Source organism: Erpetoichthys calabaricus, chromosome 5 (assembly GCF_900747795.2).
Source record: "Erpetoichthys calabaricus chromosome 5, fErpCal1.3, whole genome shotgun sequence".
Lineage (NCBI taxonomy): Eukaryota > Metazoa > Chordata > Cladistia > Polypteriformes > Polypteridae > Erpetoichthys > Erpetoichthys calabaricus.
The window spans coordinates 178,589,325-178,615,669 of NC_041398.2; the positions used below are offsets into that span (position 1 = coordinate 178,589,325).

General features: G+C 36.7%; 1 protein-coding gene across 2 annotated transcripts in view; it reads right to left on the bottom strand.

Moving 5' to 3' along the window:
* Nucleotides 1–26,345, bottom strand: part of cep135 (centrosomal protein 135) — an 89,178-nt gene that overhangs the window by 26,615 nt on the left and 36,218 nt on the right. For both annotated transcript variants that reach the window (XM_051927804.1, XM_028802254.2), the window contains exons 10-16: nucleotides 24,020–24,170; nucleotides 15,309–15,529; nucleotides 13,146–13,298; nucleotides 12,717–12,890; nucleotides 2,694–2,771; nucleotides 2,027–2,178; nucleotides 281–396 (exon numbers count right to left, since the gene is read on the bottom strand). In XM_051927804.1, the coding sequence (XP_051783764.1) occupies nucleotides 281–396; nucleotides 2,027–2,178; nucleotides 2,694–2,771; nucleotides 12,717–12,890; nucleotides 13,146–13,298; nucleotides 15,309–15,529; nucleotides 24,020–24,170 (1,045 nt within the window). The remainder of the gene's footprint in view (nucleotides 1–280; nucleotides 397–2,026; nucleotides 2,179–2,693; nucleotides 2,772–12,716; nucleotides 12,891–13,145; nucleotides 13,299–15,308; nucleotides 15,530–24,019; nucleotides 24,171–26,345) is intronic.

Below are 26,345 nucleotides of genomic sequence, written 5' to 3' on the forward strand. Positions count from 1 at the left end.
AAATAAATTAAATATACAGAACAATTCTTTATACAAAAACAGCCTGGTCTTCCAGAGATATTTTTCCTTCCACATTAGTGCAAGTATGTTTATAGTGTCCTAAAAGGCATCTTTCAGTATTTCAGACTAGATGTGCCGTAAACAAGGAGGACATACTAAAAGGCATACCAGTCTTAAATTTATGGGTAATGAAAACACTTTTCAATCATCAACTGAACAAATACATATTAAATTATTAATTACACATTTTTGCGATTCATGTTTTTTTTTTTTTTTTTACCTATCTGAACTTTAAGTTCACTTATTTGATCTTCAGCATTCTGAAGTTCAATGACTTTTTCAGAGAGACGGTGCTGGACATCAGAAAGAGACTGCTCTGTTTGCTCTTTTAATAACCTGAGGCATAAAAATCAAACACAAAATTGAATCCAATAATCCATAAAAAGTTCAAAATAAGCAAGGTATTATTCATTTTAAATTAGAAATTATTTAAATGACAAATGAATCATTATAAACTGACAAATGCGTATGCATGAAAGACTAGGTATATAGAAAAAAAGTTGAACATGTTACATGAGACAAAACAAAGAATCCTTGCATTTTATTTGTGACACGTATGAGAAATGTAAACAATGAGTATAATGCAAAATAAAAAAGGCAAGAAAATTATATAAAAACTGACAAATGACAGAAACATAGTAATCAGACTAACTTCAACTTATTTAATAAACCAATTTAATCTTGGGTTTGTTTTATGTTTAAACTTCAGTTTAAAGTCTTACTTTGCTGTAAAATATGAGAAAAATCTGTAACATGCTCATTAATTAAAATTGCGAGAACTGATACTAATCCTGGAAGCAAGGAGGAGTATTAGTAAAGTGAGGCTACAATCTTACCCCGCCATATTACAAAGTTGTTTGTGTATGTTGCAAAAAACCCACAACTAAATCAAAAGCAATGTTTAAAAAAACAAACAAAAAAAAAACCCACACAACGTTACCCAGGTGTGTCCTTTTTCCATGTTGTTTGCTTTCATTTATTAAAGAGTGAAATATTAGCAATTTTAAACGAGCAGAGCATTACAGTGGAGTAAATATGCTCTTATCAAAGATGTCGCATCACATATAGTGAAAGAGTGTCAAACATTTTTAATAATGTATAGTTGTCCATGACTGGTTACTTTTACTAAACGTCACAGCCATGCATAAAAGACAGGAATTCAATTGCTTATGCATCAGCTAGCCTTTATGCATTTTTACGTATTTTTATGCACATGATTCTGTAAGAGCGCATGTGGATTGCTTTGGTTGATGTGCAATAAGACTTGAAGTTTGTACTATGGAAATGTCTTCTACAGAAAAGAAGACATACAGTTGAGGTCGTCCTAGAAAACTTAAAGGATGCCAGTGATACAGAATATGAAAACCTTGTGTCATGATTTTGACTCAATTGAAAAAGATACAATTGCTGATGAACTCAATACTATGCTTGATTTGTAAACATTGTTTAGAAGGACTTTGAAGCATTGTGACATGTAATCTTACAGTACAAGAGTTATGGGATCAATTACAATATATGGAGATAGTTTTCTGAGCAATGCTCTGCCAGTTTCTACATATTTGCATACCCGTTCAAAGTTTCACATGAAGAGCCCTTTGATCATGTGTCACTGGCAGACTGAACTTTCAAGGAAGGCCACTCTTTGATCAAATATACTTGTATTACGCAGTTTCACAAGGAGACCCTAGTCTCTTGCAGTCCCAATCCCCACTGAATGTCACTGAATCACACCACGCAAACTTTCACAGGGGAATGCTTATGCTGTGCCACTTTATTCCTCAGTATTCAGTGTTTTCTAATACATAACACATAATTACTTTTCAACTAAAACATTGACATGTGTTTAACATATAACTACTTTTCAACTAAAACATTGACATGTGTTTGAAGCTTCTGAATAAAACAATCTATTTGCAATGTACCAATAACAGGTAAAATTCTGAATGTTCTGAAAGTTCACACTAACCTGAGTGAACTTAATTCCATTTTGTAATGAGTAGCTTCATCTGCTGTTTGAGCAAGTTTACTTGATTGCGACCTAATTTCATCTTGAAATGCCGATTTGTTGAGCTTCAGTGTTGTCAATTCACAATTGAGATGATATTTTGCTTTTTCCAGCTGAAAATACATGACACATTCAAAAATAAAATAATTTAGACTTTAGGAATAAGAAAAAATCCTATATTAAACACAGAATAAAATTTACAAATTGTGGATAATGCACATTGGGAATAAAAAAACATGCTCTGCTGTTTTACTAAATAATACATTACATAATACACATATATTGTTTTAAATAAAATTTTTGTCATTCTACTTTTAAGTCAGAATCTTCTTGTTGTTAAACATATCAATTACTTAATTAAATGAAAGTAAAAGTGTAAAATTAGTCTTTAGTTAGCATTCATTTATTAGGTGTGAAGGTCTGAATCATACAAGCTGCATTGAAACTAAGCCATTCTGTCTGAAAAACTGCTTTAGTCTAAAGTCCTCAACTGGTCTATAGCTGAAGACAGAATAAACTTCAATTAAAGTAAAAGTTAAAATGAACTGCTGTTTTAAACTTCTTTTAAAGTAGCAATTCACATAAAGTGTTTTTTTTTTTATATATAAATTATGTATATATTACTTGCCTCACGTATTGTGTTTTCCATCTCGGACAATCTTTTTTCATGTTGTGATCTGTCAGTGGTGGCCAGTTCTTGAACAGCCTGTTCAAACACAGGAAATGTTGAAAAGATAGAAAAACAATTAAGAAAGATATGCACAGTTTTTAAAAGTTCATTTTAATCAGTATACTGTAAGTATAAGTTCTACTTGCAGGGTAAAGGAACAATAATGACATGTTTTATAATAATGCAATATTTTTTATCATCTTCTGTCAGGTCAGACACAGTGGATTTAAATATGTTATAAAAAGTTTGGTTATATGCAAAAATTTTTGAATGCAAATGCTAAGGAGACCACATTGGGAGAACTGGGTGATATTTCAATCATGATGATATATAAAATATATAGTACTACTAGTGAGAAGTTAAGCAAAACGATACCTTTTTATTGGCTAACTAAAAAGATTACAATATGCAAGCTTTCAAGGCAAATCAGGCCCCTTCTTCAGGCAAAAAAAAATTATTATGAGGCAGGAACATAGACAGTGAATCATGAACATTCCCTGAAATTTACTGAAAAGTGCATTCAAAACAAAACCAGGAAGCACTTCTTGGGAAGAAAAAAAAAAAAGGGTTGTAAAAATCTGGAGCATACTAACAAAACATGTTCAATGTACAAATGGATGAATCGAGTTATCTAGTTATCAGCCAAATATGGGGTCTACTGAACTCAACTGAGTCCTTCTGTGTATAAAAATTAATTATGCTGTCATGATAGAAATAAATATCAAAAAGTTACATTGATACACATTAACATAGTAATTTGGATAATAAGCACAATATGAAATATTGAACAATAAAGTATGTCAACAGCAAAAAAGTTAGCCAAAGGGGTAAGTGTATAATTACTAAAAATTATATCCATAATTTCACTTCATTTTGAATAAAGGAGATATGAAATACAGTTGACTATTTCAAGTTTTCAGTTTTCTTCTATTTAACCTGTTTCAATGCTCAGCATTATCTTGACACATATTATGGAAATTGTTGCACAAAACAGCAATAATAATACCACTGATTTAGAAATTTAGGCTAGGGCTGGGCAGTATGACCACAATTCTATATCACAGTATTTTTCAAAATAATACCAGTTTCACAGTATTCAACGGTAATTTTTTTTTACATAGGTACTGTATATATGATATTTGGAATTATTCATTTTATGACCTTATAGTAGATTTCGGAAAACATTGTGGCACGGATGCAACATTATTCATATTATACATATTCATTTGCGTACCTTCTTGTTGTGGTTGTAATCAGTGACCGTGTTCCCCTCCCCCCCAACCCAGTCCGCAGTCTCCAGGACATGCAGAGGAAAGAATGTTCCTCTGCGAGGTAAGCCATGAGCGCTCTTCTTTTCTCAGTGGACCACGTACATGCCTTGCACAGTACATGTGCTTTGATCACCGCCTGGTCAAGCTTGTTATAGCACAAGCAACTAGCCACCTGATGGCCCTGATAGCACTGAATTACCTCACACCTTCTGGTGTCAGAGCCTCTATTGAAGGTTCTGTTTATGACACATTGACAATAAAAAATCCGCGTCAATGATTTTTTGTAGTCGACATCATCGATGAATCATTGCTACCCTAGTTAAAAAGTGAACAATACCTAGTTACTTAGTATTGTGTGTGCTCTAAGTTGTTCACATTTAGAATGATAGTGAATGAGTTGATGTAAGGTTGAAAGAACTGGAAGGTATTTAGTTAAAATATGAATTGCAAAATATACAATTAAGGAAACGGATAATGAAGAGGCACCAGAGATTCAGCTTTCAGTACTCAAAAACATCCAAATCAACAAATCTGGCTAACTACATCAATAGATACACAAGGCTGCACATCATTCACTCTCTGACTACACATCTAAACAGATAACTAAACGATCTTAACATTACTGTCTAATTGGAAATGCAAACATGCCATGCAGCGTTCTCCCCAGAAATATTTTCCAGCCAGGTGGCATGAAAAAGTAGCCAGGTGGGGCAGGATGGGGAAATTTGGTGATGGGGAAAATTAAATGCGCACTATTTTTATTAGTTAATTATTATTGATTATTTTCCAATGCTCAATATGACTTCCTTTTTTAAGGTTTGACACTTGTGCCAGAATATTTTTATTAAATTTAAGAAGTATCCAATTCAGGATCCTGCAACCCTAACAAAAATTTTAAATAACAATTGTTATGACATAAACCAAGAGGCACAAGTATTGTCACTGTCGGGAAGAAAATTGAAAACGATGAAAAAAAGTATGGGATACCTAATGAAGAAAAATTTAAAAATACTCTTCAAAGCCAACTTGCATATGCAGAAGGTGTCTTCAGTTAAATATTTATTCTTCTTTTCTTCCTGGAGGCCCAGTTGTCTGCAGCTTTCCCATAATCAAAGTCCCCAGTATCTGGGCCCTCCAAGGAGATCAGCATGAGGTTATTTAGCAGCTTTGATTCATGCGATTTCTCAAACATGTCTTGATCCTTTTAAGGGCAGAAAAGCCCCTTTCACATTCAGCTGTGCTCACTGGGATCACTAGCCCAATATGAGCTAGTATGGCTAAATTTGGAAACAACTCTTTGAGCTCTGGTGCCGTTGCCATTTTTAGTAAAATCTGTTTTGGACTGAAGTCTTTGTATGATTGACTTCTGATCATTTTTGACGCAACTGTCCATTCTTGCCTGCTACTTTCATATTTAAAAATTGGAGGGCTACCATTTTTGGAGTAATGATCGAAAAGAATTTCAGCAAACTTACTTGAATCGTGAGTTCTGCATTGAAAAATTTTGAAAAACTGGAAATAATTGGCATGTCAGATAATCTTGCATCTAGGTGCTTCACAACTGTCTCTAGGTATTTATCACATAATGCAGTTTTGAATGACATTACATCACTCTGTATATAAACAATGCGGCGATCTGACCATTCTTCTGCCAGACAATGATGAAGGCTTTGAAAATATCTCCCAGGAGTGTCTTTCAAATCCATGATGGATAATTTTGTGGTGAGCAAAATTGGCTCAATTGCGGTAAGATTGACATCTTGTCTTTACCAAGCCTTAGATAAGTTGGACAACAAAGGTAATACGTTTGAAAGCATCATCAGAGTGGAAACAAAATTGTACATTTTAATACATCTGCTTAATCCTTCAGCTGTGATGTCAATCCGTTCAGTGGCCTCTCTTTCCAGCACAGCTATGACACTCATCATACACTGTCGTAGTGACTGTACTACAAAGTCATGAGACAACCATCTAGTGTCACTGGCCATTTTCTGCTTAATCTGGGGAATGTTCAGAATATTTTTAAATTTCCGTTAAACCAGACATCCTAACTGAAGAATTTTGGAAAAAATAGAATAGCTGCTGTTCAGTTTTGTTAAATAAGGTACAGCAGCAGCTGCTTGAGCACTTGCAAGGGTCCAGATGTTTTATCTTTAAGCAGTTTTGCCACACCTCTCTGTTTCCCAATCATAACAGCCGCTCCATCTGACCCTAGTCCAACCAGATTAGCAGTTTTCAAGCCTAGAATGTCCATAGTCTCACTCAGTGTAATGGTTATAGTCTCCGCTTTGCCATCAATCATATTGCGGGTTGATACAAAACTAATTCTGACCTCTTTAGTGACCTGGCAAACATATTTAATGTAAATAATTAATTGTTTTACAACTGAGATGTCTGTGGTTTCATCACACAGAATACTGAAAAAATTTTCAGCGCGTATATTTTTCAGTATGTTAAACTTTATTTCTGGTGCTAAGACATGCAACAGCTTTTGCATTATTCTTTTAGAGGTGTAATGTGCATTTTTACCAACATTGAGATGCTGTAAAAAGGAACAACCCATTTCTTTACAGTGTTCCAACAGCTTTTCAAACAACGTTGTATGTGGCAACTCATTTTTTGCCAACCAATGCATGGATATTAAAGCTCCCACAAAGGCATCTCTCTGCAAGTTATTTAACACAGATACAGTGGAACCTTGGTTCACGAACGTCTCGGTACACATACAACTCGGTTTACAACCAAAAAGTTCGCCAAACTTTTGCCTCGGTTCACGACCACACACTCGATATACGAACAAACCAGTTTCCCTTTCGGTTTGTGCACGCCGATGATGTCCGCACGTGCTGCATTGTTCTCGGTCAGATGTGCGTGCTTTCGCTGTGAAGTCTTTGTGCTCTATTTCATTTCCCTTCCGGTTCGAACGAGCCGATTACTGTATTTAAGCATGTGTTCAGCCTCTCCCAGTTTATTGTTCTCAGTCAAACGTGCGTGCTTTACCTGTTAACTCTTTGTGCTCTACAGCAGTGCTCCGCAACCTTTTCTCACCTACGACACACCAAAGTTCTTCCTAGAATTCCGCGGCACGTCAAAAGCTAAAATATATAGCTGTGGCGTCGCTGTAGCTGGGGGGGGGGGGGGTCCGCTCCGTGCGTCAGCTATTTAGGGGCGTCCAAACTACGGTACTTTCTTTTTTTTTTGTTCCTTGAGGAGGCGCAAAAAAAAAAAATTTCTTTCAGCTTTGGGGCGTCAAATTTTTCACCGCCCCGGGCAACATGATCTCCAGCTACGCCACTGATATATAGATATGAATTTAATACACAAATTTTACAATAAATTTTCATTTTTTATTATAAGTATACATTTATTATAAGTATACATACATAAAAACTATACTATATTAACTTTTATGCAATCTTAATAATTATTATAACATAATGACTGATTAATGTGATACCTGCGCTTGTTTCAATGAACACAAAAGTTTTATATTCGGCTCAATATTTGACAGCGCAACCCGAAGTTCTTGGTCAAGATCTTTTAAGCATGACCGCTTATCATTTTTAATTAACACAAGAGTTGTTTGTCTTTTTTGGCGTAACTGGGATGGTTTGAATTTAGATGGCGATTTAGTTTACTGGGTGCCATTGCCTCGTTTGATAGCTGATCGCCGCAAATGATGCATTGTGGCTTTGGAGCCGTTTCGTCACCACACCACGAGAATCCGTATCGAATGTAGTCTTCGTTGTACTTCCTTTTCACAATCTTCTTTGTTTTTTTTTTTGCAACACTTGTGCTGGGTTCTTCATCATCTGTACGTGAAGACGAATCTTTTCCACGTAAAAATTTATCCATATTTAAAGGGGTATAAAACTAAATATGAATCACACGAAGAACGTTAACCATACACAATTCAGCAACACAACTAATAGTAATGAATGATAACTACTGTCGCAAGACGAGTGAATGCGACGTAGCACGACTAATACGTCGGCTTGAATTGAATCTAGGTGAGGACACGGAGCGATCTGCCTATCAAAGCATACTACGGAGTTGTCTGGCGACTACGTAGGGCCTACGTCGTAGGCGACAGGCGCCAGGCGATGGGATTTATTATTTCAGAGAAATGACACATAAAATTATGAAACCTTTAAAAGGCTATTTACGCGAATATTTCATTGCACGTATTCTCGTTATTGTGTTTCTAAGGAGGACCGTTGAAATATTATTTAGTTAGAAAATTGTCTTATTTGACCGCGTCACACCTGTATCGGCTCAAGGCACACCAGTGTGCCGCGGCACACCGGTTGTGGAGCACTGCTCTACAGTATTTCATGTGCTTTTGCAGTTAACCATGGCTTCTAAGCAAGTGAAGAGTGGTGAGAAGAAAGTGTTGCAATGTTAGTTTTCTCTTTTTTCAAATGTTCATTTTTTTCCCTGTGCTTAAAACTCATTTAAAAAGAGTGTTTACAGCGATCGGGTTGTAATGCTATTAACGTGAACTCCTGCAATGTTACTTTCTTGGCTGGCTTTTAAATAAAGTTTGGATTTGTTCAAATGTTCCTTTTTTCCCCCCCTGTGCTTAAAACTCATTAAAAAAAAAAGTGTTTATACAGCGATCAGATTGTAAGGCTATAGCGTGAACTGCTGCAATGTTAGAGAGAGAGGGGGCTCACGTGCTGCTGTGAGAGAGAGAGAGAGAGAGCGTGCTGAGAGAGAGAGAGCGTGCTGAGAGAGAGAGAGCCTGCGCCTGCAGCTGAGCAGGGAGCCTGGGTGTTTGTGTCAGCATTATTCAATGTTTTTACATTAGTTTACTATTACACTGTGCGTTCTATGGTGTAATTAACTATATTTGTGCTTAAAAATCTTAAAAAAAATATATTTACATACAGTTCGTAAGGTCTGGAACGGATTAATTGTATTTACATACAATCCTATGGGGGAAAATTGCTTCGGTTCACGACCAAATCGGTTTACGACCAGAGGTTTGGAACGAATTATGGTTGTGAACCGAGGTTCCACTGTACAGATCTTTCAATTTGACTTATTCCAGTTTGCTCTAGTACGCATTTTCCTAAAAGGTCAGCAGAAGACTCAATGTGCATTTTACTTTTTTCATGGTGTAGGAAGCTTTATTTTCAAATTTGTGTGCATGGCAAGTTTACCCAAGGTAACTCCCTCCTTGGGGGGTGTTTGCTTGAATATTTCATGCACAATGAGCACCACATACCATTTTCTTTGACCATTAGCCAATCAAAATCTTTAAACCATTGTTTGTTTATGCCGGATAAGCGGTGCTTAGATGTATCAATTGGCAGAGTGTATGCTGAAGAGATTTCCCCTGATGGACCAGCCTCTGCAATGTCTTTGTCTGAAATTGCCACATCAGGAGTTGACGCCACACCTTCATTAGTTTGTGGTGTCTCTTTTCTGAAATAACTGAGCAGTGTTGTTTTCTGAACACTTTTTTTTTTTCTCATGTTGGTTAAACGTTTGGAAAAAATTAAAAGTACCTATGAATAAGACTTATGAGTGGGAAAGTGGGAGCCTGTTGGATATTCAATGCACACTAACACTACGGCAGGGCAAGATATGAACAAAAAAAGGAATGGCAGATGTGTCACTTTAACAAAACCCTCAGCAATTCAGTGACAAAACCTTTGCTCAGGACACAGTGTGAGCTGCAAGGATTTCTGCACACTTTTTGTAATATGGACGCAAGTCCAAATATGAGCAAATATAAGAACGGCAGATGGGGGTCACTTAAACAAAATCCTCAGTATGAGCAAATATAAAAACAGCAGAGGGAGTCTCTTTAGCAGGAACCACAGTGAGTGCTACAAGGATTTTTGCACACAGAACACACCTAATGCTTAAACAACTGTATACATATTGGTTTGCTATGTACTGAACAAGAAGAGAGCAGCTGTACGCTTAGCAGCACTACACAGACTGCACTGACACGGAGAACAGAGACATCACTTCCTGACACCTTTTTTCTCATATCTGACAGGCTGGTTCCACTAGTGTTTTATTTTATCAGTCCTCCTCTCACCCGCCCATCTCCACATCCTCTTTGCTTGTGAACTGCCGCTCCGCTCCCGCTATTAGCATGTACACCCCCCTCTCGAAAGCCCACCTCCCTATACTCTTTGCTTGTGAACTCTGCTCCGCCTCGTACCCACTATTAGCTTGTTCAGCATCGAGTGATCTGCAACATCCTGTCCCGCGCCTCTCCTCTCGCCACTTGCGATCCTACTTCTAAAATATTTGCCCACCTGCCTGCTCGTCCCTTGCCATCTCTGCAGATCATTAGATCTGCCTGTGCCTGTAGATCTGCAGCCGTCATCTGACAACGTCGTGCGAGAGGACAGCCGGGCGCTCAACTAAAAAGACGCTAGGGAGAACACTGCGATGCCAGAATATAGATGTAGCCCTTTAACATATCTTGACTTGCTGTTGTTATTCCATAGAGTAATACAATTGTCAAAATGATAAAGATATTGTAGAAGACAGAAGCACTTCTCAAAACATGGAGCTAAATAGCTGCAGTGCTCTTCTTATGTGTGCATGTGTCTGTCTACTCTGTTGCAGCGCACATCACAATGTATACATTGTAAAGTTTCAATTACCATGTCCTACTGAGCTGCTAAATTGATAACATCATTTTTGCCTTATTTCCTTAAAAGACTTGATGCTCAGAGAAGACAGCAAATGAAACTGAGCAAAACACCAGCAATTTAAAATAAAACGGACTGGAGATATTGCTGTTGTTCACTACAGACTTTTTAATGAGTTGTCTGCAGATGTGTCTCCTCATTTAAGAACCATGTCTGAGCTAGCAAGACTACTAGCAAGATGATGCATGGCATTCTCAATAAGCTGCATGGGGGTTTGGGGAGCAAAATGTTAACACCTGTGCTATGTGTTAATGGAATGTCACAGTTAAATAAATAAATAAAAAAGCAGTAAAATTCTCCAATTACATTTGTAAAACCAAATACTGCTGTAAATTTACATTTTATGTTACCAATTTTTTGTGTTGGCAAAAACATGTTTATGTATGTACACCCAAACCATACAAAAAACTGAGTGTAGAGTCTAGTCAATCAGTTAATGGCTTTCAACACAGCAGGAATTGTACAGTGAAAGCTGACTGAAATATTCCTGACCCGTCTGCCAGTTCCCAGAAAAGTGACAACAGACAGAATGCATAAACTGATGAAAAACCAAAAAAGTTCTTCAGTTAAAACATAATTACCCCACTTAAAAGGGAACCAAATACAGTCTGTACATCAAATTCATCACTTTTGAGGTTTAATATGTTTGTCATATCAAAGCACATTATAATAGCAGCTTGATGATATCAATTATTATACACGAGTCGCCATTTAGCTGGTTTGACTGCATTTCCCTAATTGATCAATAGTTTTCCTAAGATATCTCATTAGGTATATGCAAATGTTCCAAAATCCAAAAGTATCTGAAATCTGAAATACATCTCGTCCCAGCCATTTCAGATTAGGGATACTCAATATTATAACAGAAACACACCACTGATCAAAAGTTTTAGAACATCAGTTTTTATTCAAATTTAATTAGTTGAAATGCAAAGAATGACCTGAAAAGATGAACAGTAAACTGCCAGAGGTTTAAATTTAAAGTAAAAGGTTAGCAAAAAGTGAAAAAAGAAAATCAGAATATTAAAAATGGGCCTTCTTTAGAGAACAACTAATAGGTTACAACCTACAGATGTTCTGCAGCAATAAAAGTAAATTAAGTGTTGCAACTTGAAGTAAACTAGTGCAACAGTTTCAAGCAGAGCATAAAACAGTGGGTGAAAAAACCAAGTCCTAGTTTCTGCTGTGAAAAGACTTTGTTCAGTCTGTAGTAGTCCACAACCAGTATTTCAACACTTTATTTTTTACTTTAAGGAATGTACTTTTCTTACTGCCACTTACCATGTCAGACCTGCAACACAAAGACTACCTTTCACAGCAGAAATGAACACTTGATTTTTGCATCCACTGTTTAGCTTGAAGCTGTTATGCTGTGGGGCTCCTATCATGCAAACTGGTGGCCCTCAGAAACTTGTCTTATGATTGAGTTGTGACTTTGTGTCTGCCATATCTCTTCCTCTCAGTGCTTCTTCCAGTTTCGAATTGCTTTTGGATTGTGTAGGACACCATGCTCACTGATTTTGATTTTTGTTTGCTATTTCTCTAAAGGAGAGGCCTATACTTCTAAGGGTGATAATGCTCTGTGTCATTTAATTTGTTACCATTTTCTTGCCATTATCACCAGAACACTGTCCAAGTTGTATTTCAGAGGGTGTAGTAACAAAGTCTGCATACAACTCACCGCTTACATACTGAGAGCATTATTCAGCAATCTCCATCTGAGGGGGGTACCCCAAAATAGACGCCTTATTCACAAAATGAAGGCAGGACAGTCAATTTTATGTCACACATTGAATTTCAACTGATTACATTGGAAGAAAAACTGGAAAAATCAAGGTGTTCTAAAACATGTGACTGGTAGTATGTGTATGCATACACACGCACATATATACATATGAACATACATAACACACATATAAATGCACCATTACATACACAAAAACACCACTATGCCATATGTACAGTTATAATTATTAGAAACTGTGTTACTCCCTAATATGGTCATACTGCAATATTCTTTACTAAAATACCTTTAGTCGCTCTTTGAAACTATCACGCTCTGCTGCTATTCTCTGTAAACCTGCAACAGCTTCATCCCTTTCATCTTCTACTTGATGAAATATCACCTCAGAAGACACTGCTGACTTTTGGGATTTCGGAGATCTGATTGATTCCATTCGCAGTCTGGTTAGTTCCTCTTGAGCCTTGTACAAATAAAGTATTTATTGTTTTATTTGTAGATACATAAATACACACAAATGCTTTTGTGATTGTGAATTCAAAGACCATTATGATTTAGACAAGAAGGCTTATTTCTTTAAGCTGTGGCTTCCTCAATTGTTACTGTATTGTTGTATTTTAGAAAAGTCAGACATTAAATCTTGTAGTCACCAAGTATATTCTTTAAAATTATATTATTAAAATGCAAAAAAATATGTTGTAATTATGGAAGAATGTACCTGTTCATAAAGAATACTTAAATTTTCCTTTTCACCAGTTAGGATTTTTACTTTGCTTTGAATTTCCATCATGCGCTTCTCAATGTGATCTAACATTGATTGAAGTTCATCACGTTCTCTGATGACTTGAATCAAGTCAACTTCATAATTAATCTGAAGAGAGAAAAAGCCCAAAAATGTCCTTAGAATGAGTGTCAGTTTGTACAGCATCATTATGAATGAATATACTAAAAACATTTTAAACAACTTTCTTTTGGATTACTGGGAAAGTGAGTATTTTGTTAATATACTGTAGTATACCAAAAACAATCCTTTTGAAGTACACCCTCCACTGCATAAAGTAGTTTTTATTGCACTAATTTACAAACCTTTTTTTTTTTTTTTTAGTTTATACTTTGTCTACCTTGAGTATATATCAGAATTGTCAATGCCATATATGTAAAGAAGTATGCAGTTTTTAGTGTACATTTACTATAATTTACCATAAAGCTTGACATATAGGGTTAAATTCTATAATCTGATTTTTAAATCCATTACATAAGAAAAAAAATGTCATATTTTATTTATATATATATATATATATATATATATATATATATATTTATTTTATATATATATTTATTTTATATATATATATATATAACTAGTAATTTTGCCCGTTACATTAGTAGGAACAGTCTATATTAAATGGTCGTATGTTGGTCGTATTTTTCTTTCTTTCAGCCTTTCTTTTGTTGATGTTTACTTGCTGAGCTGACCGTTCTTCGTGGGCTGCCGCCGTGTATTGTGTGTCTTTAATTTTCTGTGACAGTAATACTGTCTTGTACGGCTCTATTCAATAAGGGCGCGCACAAAAAGGCGAGCTTCAAAAGGGCGACCTCAATTGAGCGCGGCGAATAAAGGCGTTTGTAGATAATTTAGTTCAAATGGCTCTGGAATATGTGAAGAGCAACAAAGGTGCAGATCTTTATTTACGCGTGCCTTTATTCGCTGCGCCCAATTGAGGTCGCCCTTTTGTGCGCACCCTTATTGAAGGATACCGTCTTGTACATCCGCTGGCTTTAATTTTCTCTGGCGGTAATATAGTCGTGCGCGTTGGTAATATGCCTTTAATCTCCTCTGACAGTAATACTGGCTTGTATGTGACTGTAATATGCGTCACTGTATTGTGTACCTTTAATTTCCTCTCGCAGTAATACTGGTTTGTATTTCCATAAAATGCCTCTAACATTCTCTGACAGTAATATCGCGCATCGCACTGTGCCCTGCGCATGCGCACTTCACCAGAAGACACCCACACACGGACACCTGGACGCACACAGGGATTTTTTATATTATATATATGTTCATCCCAGCCAATACCTCCAAGCCACCAGGTGGAGCCCGGCCTGCAACATAGAGGTGCCCCGAGTTCCAGCAGGGCATCATGGACAGTGGAGTTTTTCATCACAGCCCTGCTGGATACCATGGGAACCTCCAGGGGATGCTGCAGGAAGGCCCAGAGACTTTTGTTTCACCTATAACCTGGAAATGCATCTTAGTCACAGCGACAGAGCAAATGACACACTTCCGGGTTGAAAAAAAGGAGCTTTTATCTGACCTGGAAGTGTTCATGGTCACATGGATAGAGAGAGAGAAACGCTTCCGGGTCACGGACTATATAAAGGACTGAGAGACCAGAGCGTTGAGCTGAGCTGGGTGGAAGGGTGGCAACGCGTCTGGGAGTGGAGAATTGATTATTGATTGTGTAGTTTATGAGTATTGTGGAGAGAAGGGTGCTTTGTGCACTTATTTGTTCAAATAAATATTATTGGACTTTTATCTGGTGTCTGGTCTGAGGGTTCAAGGGGTCGACAGTGCCTCTATTTGTCACAATATTTTATATATATATATAATTTGTTGACAACAATCAGACTTCAACGACCCTTAAATTTTAAACTGATCACAATTGATCTAGAATATTTGGAAAGTATGAAAATTAAAGGAAAAAATGTAAACTGCCACTGAAAACTTCTCACCAAGGACATAAGTCTGTCACAGTGGTAGATGTTAACATTTGCATTTATTTTTGAACACAGGGCAATGATACACAGTAATCATTTCTTCCTTGTAAATCCTTCATACAGTAGAAAAATAGTTCACAGCAAAAATTTGAAGCTTTACCTTAGCAGGTGAAACAGATGGACTCCTTCCAGCCCTCAAGCTTCGTAAAGGACTTCTTCCTGCTCTAACAGTTCTCTGTAGGTAGTCAACTTGTGACTTATAGAAATCTCTGTCTTCTTCCAAATTCTTCACAAAAGAATCCAGACGGGATGGGGACTTATCCCTTTTAGAGACACCAAACTGAATCCTCATTTTTTCCAGTTCTAAAACTAATTCTTTTTCTGCAGAGGAAAAAAAAAAATCCACTCATTAACGTAAACCTTACCATTGTGTAAATGATACACTGCTGAACGCTTCATATCATAGGTAACATTTCAGGGAAGCACCAATTGGCAGAACCATAAAAATTCTCCATGCAAGATTATATCACAAGTAATAACTATTTGCATGAATACATATTTAGTGTTTAAATACATCAACGCTGTACTTTATATGAACATTTGACCTCGGCTGTACTATGACTTTCAAAGACTAATCAGTGTATAACATAGGTTCCCAAACCTTTTCAAGATACCGCCCACTTTGCAAGACATAAATTTTGTAATGCCCCCCCATTATAAGTTTTCCGCGTTCAAACCGTTTGATATTTTCGACGTAAATAGCAACTAATGATGCATTACTGCTTATGCCATTAAATTATTGAAAAAGTAGTGGCCAATGTGTGCTTCATCTTGAACACAGTTATTGCTATACCGATTTTAATGAAACATAGCCCATATGTAAAGATTGTAAAGTGTATGCTCGAATAACATTATGCACAGCTTCATACAATGGTTTAAATATGAAAATTTGGAATACATATTAGGAGACTGTATAACATTAGTACGAATCTTATTGTAATAAATTAAAACACCATCAAATGTATTAGAAAATTTTTATTTCGAACTTACAAAGTAAAAATACAAAGAAAAAACAACAAATTAATGTGAAGGATGAGCCTGATGCATTTTTAAAAGTTTGTTAATATCGGGTTCCACTTTCGTTAAAAACAGTCATAAATCGCCACGCTCAGTTATATGCAATCGGTTCCTTTTCTTAGATATTAAATTCACTACAGAACTAAATCCACACTCAGCCTAATAAGAATATGGAAATACAATTAAAAATTTCTGCACTATTTCCCATAATCCACGGTACAGTGTCAGTATTGATTTCTGAAGCCAGAACTCTTGGTATCCACTTTTGAATTTTATTTTTAGTTCTTCATTTGTTGCGAGTTCTACGAGTTCCACTTCTAAATTTGATGATCCTGCTGTGCTTACATGTGAGAAAGGATCTAGAACCCAATTTGGTATATTCATGTTTAGAATATCCTTGAATCGCTCATTGAAATCATCATGGAGAACCTCCAAGTGTTGGCAGTACATAAGTAAATCTTCCTTTTTGAGAGATACTGCTGATAAATTTGAAAAGTGGCTATATTCCCCTCGGCCTAGGTTCCGCTTGAACAGAAGAAGTTTCCCCACAAAAGCGGCAATAACGTTTTTTGTTTTAATTAAAATTCATCACCTTGTAATTGTAGATTGACTTCATTAAATATTTTATAGAGGTCTGTCAAATAAGCGATGTCATTTTTGGATGTAATCGGGTTGGCCCTCAATCTGTCGTCTCTGTTTTCTAGGAACTCTAGTACTGAATCAAACAAACTGTAAAATCGATTCAGACAAATACCTTTTCAAAGCCAACGAACTTCTGTGTGAAGCAGCAGACGATTGAAATCTTCACTGTTTTCACTACAAAGTTGGCTAAACAATCTGTCACTCAATGAATTGCTTCTAATCTTGTTGACTGCTCTAATAACGTAATGGAGTGACATATGCAGGCGTTCACTTAAACTCTTCCCAACCAAATATTGACGATAAGGAACACAATGTATAGCGAGTACATTTGGTATTGCTTGTTTCAAATGCGCTATGAAACCCTTGTGGCGCCCTGCCATTGCTGGAGCACCATCAACAGCAGCAGACAAAATATTACGAATAGGATTGTCTTTCTCTTGAAAAAACATATTCATGGTATTAAATATAGATTCTCCCTTTGTATCCGCTTCCAAATTTTTAGCAAATAATAATTCTTGACAAACCTTTTCTTCTTTTATGAATCATACTTATGATAAGAGTAGTTCAACAATATTTGGGAGAGTTGATTCATCAAGTTGAATAGAAAATTGGCATGTCTTCAAATAATCGCACAATGATTTTTCAACGTCTTCAGCCACTTCATCGATTCTTCTTTGCACTGAATTATTGCCCAAAGGAATTTTCCTGATGATATCTGATGCTGGCTTATGAAGCACAGTGTTTATTACTTCTTTTACTGCTGGCAAGATTAATTCCTCACCAATTGTGTGTGGTTTTCCCGCTTTTGTGATTAATAATGAAATATTATAAGAAGCTTGTAATCAGTCATTATCTTGTTTAGTGGACGACGCAAAAAGTTTTGATATAGTTGGACGTTTAAATATTCATCTTCTAGCACTTGAAAATAGGACAAATCTTTATCCTTTTTGTCAGCATGCATTCTAGTCAAATGCTCTTGTAGCCTAGAAGGCTTCATTGCATTTGGAAATACATATTGGCAAATAAAGCACATCCATATTATCCATATTACTAACCGAAGGTTGTAAACCAGATATGGAAGCAGGGCGCTGGGTGCATCGAGGCGCACGCGCACTGCAACGAGCCTGCCACAGAGAAAACAAAAACGAGAGGATTCAGCGCATATGTGAATCACATTACAGTGTTACAGTACGGAATCTCCAGACGTCCAAACTACACGGCGTAAACCAGATATGGACGCAGGGCTGAACCTGCTGTGCTCCACTCTGCCAGCAGTCGGTGTCAGCAAAGGCAACGGACTCACGTCTCCACAAAACGAGACCGCTTTACTACAGATATGCGTATGTAATTAAATGACATTTCCCCAGATGCACCCACCCTCCATGATATGTCATCCATCCAGATATCGGACGGAACAGACACTGATTGCCATTCTTGGATTTCCGATTCGCTAGCGAATCACGGGCTTACTTGTAGGTAATAATTAGTTTGTAGGAGACTGAATAAAGCCATATTTCAAATACTCAATACTGTACTGTCAACATTTCTTCTTAGATTCAGACATAATAAAATTTGCAACAATATTCACAAAATAAAAGATTTAATTTACACTTTGCCTGACTCCACTTATCTATAACACTTTCAACTAATGATTGTTAGCAAATCACACAAAAATAATGAAACTTATTCCTAAAACACTGGTATTTATTGATTTGAAATCCAGCCCGAATCGACTTGCATGCATTGACTTGTTTGTGATACCATCGTACTCGTGCTGTGAACAAGTCACTGCAGGCACCCATATTCCTGTCAAAACATGCTGAATTGTGTGAATTACCTACGTAATAGTTGTCCAACATACTACTGGTTAAGGCTCGTCTGCTGCACTGATAGACTAAAGCCTGTATGACAAGATCAACTTTTACAATAGCAAAAAATTATTATTATTTTTTTTAAGTATATAAAAAATTGAAGTTAAAATATCCTGTATGATACGTTTAGTTTTTTTAAATTTTGCACGCAAGAGCATTTTGTTTGTCTGACCACAACATTGTCCGATTATAAATAATAATTAATAAAATAATTACACAAGATATAAACACCAAACCCACAAAACATAACCACAGAACACAGTATAAGAAGTTTCGAATAATATTTGCTTTGTCTTTTCCCTCTAGTTAGCAATATAAGTTGGTACTAACTAGGCTAACTAAAATTTATGATTTTATTTCTTTCTTGCCATTACTATTTTTACTCGCAATATTAAAATTATATAAAACTGGGTTTATTTTTGTACAAATCAATTAGAAAAGTGATTTTATATATATTATTGGAATTAAATATAACAAATATATTTGCTATTATAAACATAACATATTATACACACATATATACATGCTCTATTTTCTCATTGACATAGAAAATTGACATATTTCTGTCAGACATGGTCAATTTTCAAATGAATAAATAATTGAAATAGAAAATTAATGAAAAAATTGATCGTGTAAGACAGGCATAAGATGAATTAAAATTTTAAATGATTATTCAAATTGTAAAATCACGAAAATAATTTTTAAACATATATTATTAATTTCTTCTATAAGGAGCCACCGACCCCTAGAATGCCTGAACACCCCCAAATGCTTCTGAACCCACTATCGCCCCCCTAGAAGGCTTCAGTACCGCCCACTTTGGGGACCTATGGTGTATAACATGCAATTTTGCAATCAGTCACAATAAACAAAGTGATCTGTGAAGCGTTCTCTTAAATGGCAAAGATGGCTAAAATAGCCATGGCATCATTCATTAACAAAGACATAGCCAATATGACACATTTTGACTTGATTCAATTATCTAATAACCTACATTGGGTATTTGTTTTTGAATAGCTACTAATAGAGCAGGCCAGCAACTTAAAAGATACCGGTAATTATGTGTGCAGAAAAATTCAAATTAATGCATACGACAAAATAAAAGTATATATTCATTTTTTTCAATTTTTATCGCATATGTCACATATCAGCTTCCTTCCAGATTTAAATTTAGGACCTTTCCTCCACCTTCTCAGTCAACAAGCTAATTAGAAGGGCAGGCTCAATTATGAGACACAGGCTCTGGATCCCCTGGAGGTAGTAGCAAAGGAGAAAACTAAAACAAAACTTAGTGTCATTATTAATAATGCTGCACATCCTCTCTCTGACACACCAACACTGAGTACATACAGCCAATAAATTATTCAGCAGAAGTTCATCAAAACACTACTGGGTTTCCTTTATACCAACAGCGATTAAGCCTCATCGTGATTGTTACTGCCAAGTCAGAAGTTTTTTTCTTTTTAATGTTCTTCCTTTTGAGTCATTCTGATGTATAATATTATATACAGTATAGGTACATATCTATTTAAAGAGCTTCTGTAAAAAACTAAACTTCCACCAGGGAACAAATAAATTCTAAACTTGGTGGCACCACAGGGAATATTCCTGCATCAACTTTTCAGGGCTGGATTTGATTTACAGCTACATCACTATAATTGTGGAATGCATTTTTCAAGGATATTACCGATTCCTCATACATGAAAAAGATGTAGAAATTAATTGACATCTCTCTAAACTATTGCCCTATAACTGATTTTATGTATGTGGATTCCTTGTGAGGGACTTGCAAAAAGCAAACAGTTGCTTTCTGCATTCCAATTCAAAAACTGTTCTAATACGCTCCAGCTCTAAAGGTAAACATCTGATGGATCAAACTGGTTTTAAAAATGAATGGGATAATTAACAATATTCTGCCAACACTTTTATCGAACATGTCTTTCATGTAACAATTCAAGAACAACTAATGTTCCAACCAATGAAAAATTGGTTAAATAATGTAATATTAATTCAGCCACATTATTTCTTGCAGCCTGGAACTTTTCACATTTTACACTTATTGGTCCAGTCCTCAACTGATTGAAATGTTTTTTTTTTTTGTTAGAATTACGGTGATAAAGTTTATTTATGAATTAGAATTTGACTTCTCTAATAACTGTCAGTCAGTCATTATCCAACCCGCTATATACTAACACAGGGTCATGGGGTTCTGCTGGAGCCAATCCCAGCCAACACAGGGCACAAGGCAGGAACAAATCCCTTGGCAGGGCACCAGCCCACCACAGGGCATACGCACGCACACACACACCCACACAACAGGGACAATTTAGAATCGCCAGTGCACCTAACCTGCATGTCTTTGGACTGTGGGAGGAAACCAGAGCACCCGGAGGAAACCCATGCAGACACGGGGAGAACATGCAAACTCCATGCAGGGAGGACCCGGGAAGTGAACCCAGGCCTCCTAACTGCGACGCTGCAGTGCTACCACTGCGCCACCCTCTATAATAACACTTACAGTAAATTTAAAGCATAAAGCAGATGATCTGTGCCCAATGGAATTTTTTATATATGCTTCAACCAGTTCACTCAAGCAAAATGCATTTTGTGACCTTTTATGGCTCCTCCTTTAACAGCTACCCTACCACTCCTAGATGGGAAAGGAATCTCTACTCCTCTAATTCACACAGAATAGGTGGTCAAATAGAGATGCTGGAGGGCCACAGTGTCTTTAGATTTTTGTTCAGGCCTCATTCTTTGTTAGTAACAAATTATTAATGCTAATGGAACATCTGGTATTGCCTTGATTTGTATTGATTGAATTTTAACTATTTCAATTTTCTTTAACCAGCTGTCAAAGACATTCTAAGTGAATCAACAGATAAACACTTGTGCAATATTTGTTTCAATAAAACATTACCTTTTTTCTTTTTTTAATATTTGTTTTAATAATTAAAGGTCTGAGAAACACTGATTTGTTCTAGCACACAAAACACTTGGATAATGTACACACACACACACACACAAAAAAAAAATCAATAGCTGCTGAGATGTCTTGTGTGTTAGAATAACAGTACTAACAATTCATTAACTGTACTAAAAATGATTAATTGTGCTTCAGTAGCAGCTAAACAAGAAATTGGTTGGAGTCAAAACAGTGGTGTTTCCAGATGCCCAAGTCAGTTGGCCATTTATTGGGTTGTTTTATATCTCATTACTAGTGATAGGCGAACCGCTCCGAATTTGCTTTGCCTGGAGTTGGTGAAATCACAGAAATGTTTGAAAACTTTTCTGACCTCCGTGAAATGCATTGAAGTCAATGAGCAAGGAGGAACTGAACTAGTTTTGAGTAGATTATAATGGTGCAAATAGCCTTTTTAAATGACCCTGGGGACTACAAAAAAAAGTCTGCCAACTATGCTAGACCGATTATTGTGTCTGAATATGTTATCTGAGTTGTGTGGCAGTAGTGCTAATCACTGCACTACCATGCCTTGAACAAAAAAAGACAGACAGATGAATATCACTAATAAAATACAAATAGCCACAAACCAGCAATAAGAATTAAAATATAGATCATTATGCTCAGTGTTCCCATCTTGGTTCCTTTCACCGTTTGAAGTTGCAGCTCCAGGCACAACAGGAACATCTTTTTTTGTTTCTCATGTATCTGTGTAGATGCTTTGCACTTCTTCCATTAAGAATAAAGAAACATCTTGTAAACAGTAATACATCTTTGTTCATATTATTTCAAAGCGTATACTGTGTTTTATGATAAAGGCGGGGGAGGGCCCCTTTAAGGCTTGTTTTGAAATGTTGCCGAGAACTTGGCTAATTAACATGCATAATTAGCCATGTAGTGCTTCTGCCAGCACCGGGGTCAGTGTTATAGAGTATATTCAATAGACGTAGCCATAATACTTTAAGTTATTTATTTAGTTATTTTTATGTTTTTTAAAAAGCAAGCGGTACGGCAATCTGTCAGTGTTTTTCAACCTTTGTGGATTTGGGACACTTTACCTTTTCAAATTTGCTGATGACCCATATAAATTGAAGAGCCCTGTGGACTGAAATGACAGCAAATGGAAGAAAAGAGTGCAGTAAGGGACAGAAAACCATCACACAGCATTGTCAAGTGATATGGTGGATGGGGGTTGTTTCAGTGCATCTCTGTAGCTAAACCAACATTTTTTCCCCCCTTATGTATTTGTGACCTTATACTGTATTATATATATATATATCTATCTCACAACTGGTCTTGCGAAACTAGCGACAGGCATGAAAGATCTGTGATGTCATACTGGCCATGCAAAACAATACATGGAACATGGGAAAAAAAGGTTTGTCTAGACCAGCCACACAGCAAATTTTCAGGAAAATTTGGCAAACAAGGTCACCAGTGAACACAGCATATTCGCTGCAAACTCTTTGCCAAATTTTGCTGATACTGCTCAATACTGTTTGGTTGCTGGTTAAGGGGAAAAAAAAAGTTAAAGATTATGAAGCTTGAAAATTCAATTCAAATTAAAGGTCAAAGTAGTATGTTCCATTATAAGTAGTAATTGGTTGCTAATTAGGGAAGTGGCTAGAAAGAAAACCTGAGGCCACTGCAGTTTTCCAGTGTCTGAGCTTGAGGATACCCTTGAATGATCAGTATATCTAATTTCTGTAAATGAAGCAACTTACATGTGAAAATCCTGCTGTAATTGAACATTATGGTTTGTAAAAAGTTGAAAAGTCTACTAATTTGTAAACTCCCAAATTGCGAGTGATTATCTGAAATGTTCAGGTTTGTGAAGTACATTGTTTTCATAACTGAATGCAGTTACATGTACTAGCTGACTGCATGACTGACCTATAAGCTCCCTGGCAATTACTAATCCATACAACGTGAATTGTAAATTAGAGAGTACATGTGTTGTGCTTAAGCACATACAAAGCTGCTTCACAATTGTCTGGGCCTGAATGCACACTCATGTCACTACCCCACTTTGTTTCTGTTCAGCTTCTTTATAGTTACTACAGTATGATAGATACTTATTCTCTGCAATGCTTCAGGATTTAGCAATTACTGTAAAGGTTTTCACCCTTTATCCACTAATACCAACTAATATGATATAGCAAAATATGTATTAATTTAACATCATTCTCAGAAGACCCTAGTAGTAATTTGAGCTTTAAAAATCCATCTCCACGGATGCGTGGCTATTTTTCAAAAAGGGAGAATAAACAACTTATGAGTGTAACTATTTTATGAACAGAAAGGGGTCTTTTCTTTTACCAGATACAGAAAGATTTTCCACTTTGTCCATTAGCCTTTGCTTTTCCTGTTCAAATTGATTCAACAAACATTCAATCTTCTGGTTTTGTTCTTTGCTTTCAAGAAGATCATTCTGCAGTTTACTATTTTCTTGCTGGCACCCAGAAAGTTCCTACAAACAATACAAAAAATATATAATTTCATTCTCCTATAGTCCATACTACCCTGCAAAATACAGTATATCATTTCCTTCACAGTCTTCACCACTCTCTCCAGCCTCTTTCCGTTTTGCATAGTAATTTTACCATATCCTGTTGCAATACAGAGTGTTAGCATGTCACTATTATTGCTGTGTAAAAATGTACAAGCATCTAGTGATGTAGGTTTTTTATCAGCTGGAAAAGAGCCTTTTAAAGGTTTCCCCGTTTATGTAGGGTACACAGTAACATGTGTATGAGGAACTAAGACAAAGAAAATGTTTCTTGCTTTTAACTTACCAGGATGTTTTTTGAGCTTTTTTCCCCTGGGTTCGCATGGAAGGGTGCTAGCATCTGCGGTGGCTAGATCCAGCATCCTATAGATTGGACTGTAATGGTGGCTCATGCATCACAGTTCGAAGGGCCCTCGAACTGGGATTGATATCTGATGCACTACAACCTTGACACAGGGTAAATCAAACAGCTATGATGGGTTGTGTGTGTACCGCACTGTGGCTGATGACCTGGAAATCCACACGACGAGGGAGTGCAGTGGGACAGCATGCTGGGCAGTTCTACCCTGTGCAGCGTTTTGTGTGCACCTGGTTGGATATGGGTGTGCATGTGAGGTTGCAGTTGTGCAGGAGCCTTACTTTAATATTGTAAGACACACAGGTGTAAATGAGATATTGTTATTTGTTTACGTGAAATGAAAAGGAGTTGTACTCAGAGTGTGGAGATAAAAAACAGTAGAAAAGCCATTTGAAAGGATGACTATTTTTTTGCTCTCATTTTGTTTTTTGTCCCCGGTATGTATATACAGTGGTGTGAAAAACTATTTGCCCCCTTCCTGATTTCTTATTCTTTTGCATGTTTGTCACACAAAATGTTTCTGATCATCAAACACATTTAACCATTAGTCAAATATAACACAAGTAAACACAAAATGCAGTTTGTAAATGGTGGTTTTTATTATTTAGGGAGAAAAAAAAATCCAAACCTACATGGCCCTATGTGAAAAAGTAATTGCCCCCTGAACCTAATAACTGGTTGGGCCACCCTTAGCAGCAATAACTGCAATCAAGCGTTTGCGATAACTTGCAATGAGTATTTTACAGCGCTCTGGAGGAATTTTGGCCCACTCATCTTTGCAAAATTGTTGTAATTCAGTTTTATTTGAGGGTTTTCTAGCATGAACTGCCTTTTTAAGGTCATGCCATAGCATCTCAATTGGATTCAGGTCAGGACTTTGACTAGGCCACTCCAAAGTCTTCATTTTGTTTTTCTTCAGCCATTCACAGGTGGATTTGCTGGTGTGTTTTGGGTCATTGTCCTGTTGCAGCACCCAAGATCGCTTCAGCTTGAGTTGACGAACAGATGGCCGGACATTCTCCTTCAGGATTTTTTGGTAGACAGTAGAATTCATGGTTCCATCTATCACAGCAAGCCTTCCAGGTCCTGAAGCAGCAAAACAACCCCAGACCATCACACTACCACCACCATATTTTACTGTTGGTATGATGTTCTTTGTCTGAAATGCTGTGTTCCTTTTACGCCAGATGTAACGGGACATTTGCCTTCCAAAAAGTTCAACTTTTGTCTCATCAGTCCACAAGGTATTTTCCCAAAAGTCTTGGCAATCATTGAGATGTTTCTTAGCAAAATTGAGACGAGCCCTAATGTTCTTTTTGCTTAACAGTGGTTTGCGTCTTGGAAATCTGCCATGCAGGCCGTTTTTGCCCAGTCTCTTTCTTATGGTGGAGTCGTGAACACTGACCTTAATTGAGGCAAGTGAGGCCTGCAGTTCTTTAGACGTTGTCCTGGGGTCTTTTGTGACCTCTCGGATGAGTCGTCTCTGCGCTCTTGGGGTAATTTTGGTCGGCCGGCCACTCCTGGGAAGGTTCACCACTGTTCCATGTTTTTGCCATTTGTGGATAATGGCTCTCACTGTGGTTCGCTGGAGTCCCAAAGCTTTAGAAATGGCTTTATAACCTTTACCAGACTGATAGATCTCAATTACTGCTGTTCTCATTTGTTCCTGAATTTCTTTGGATCTTGGCATGATGTCTAGCTTTTGAGGTGCTTTTGGTCTACTTCTCTGTGTCAGGCAGCTCCTATTTAAGTGATTTCTTGATTGAAACAGGTGTGGC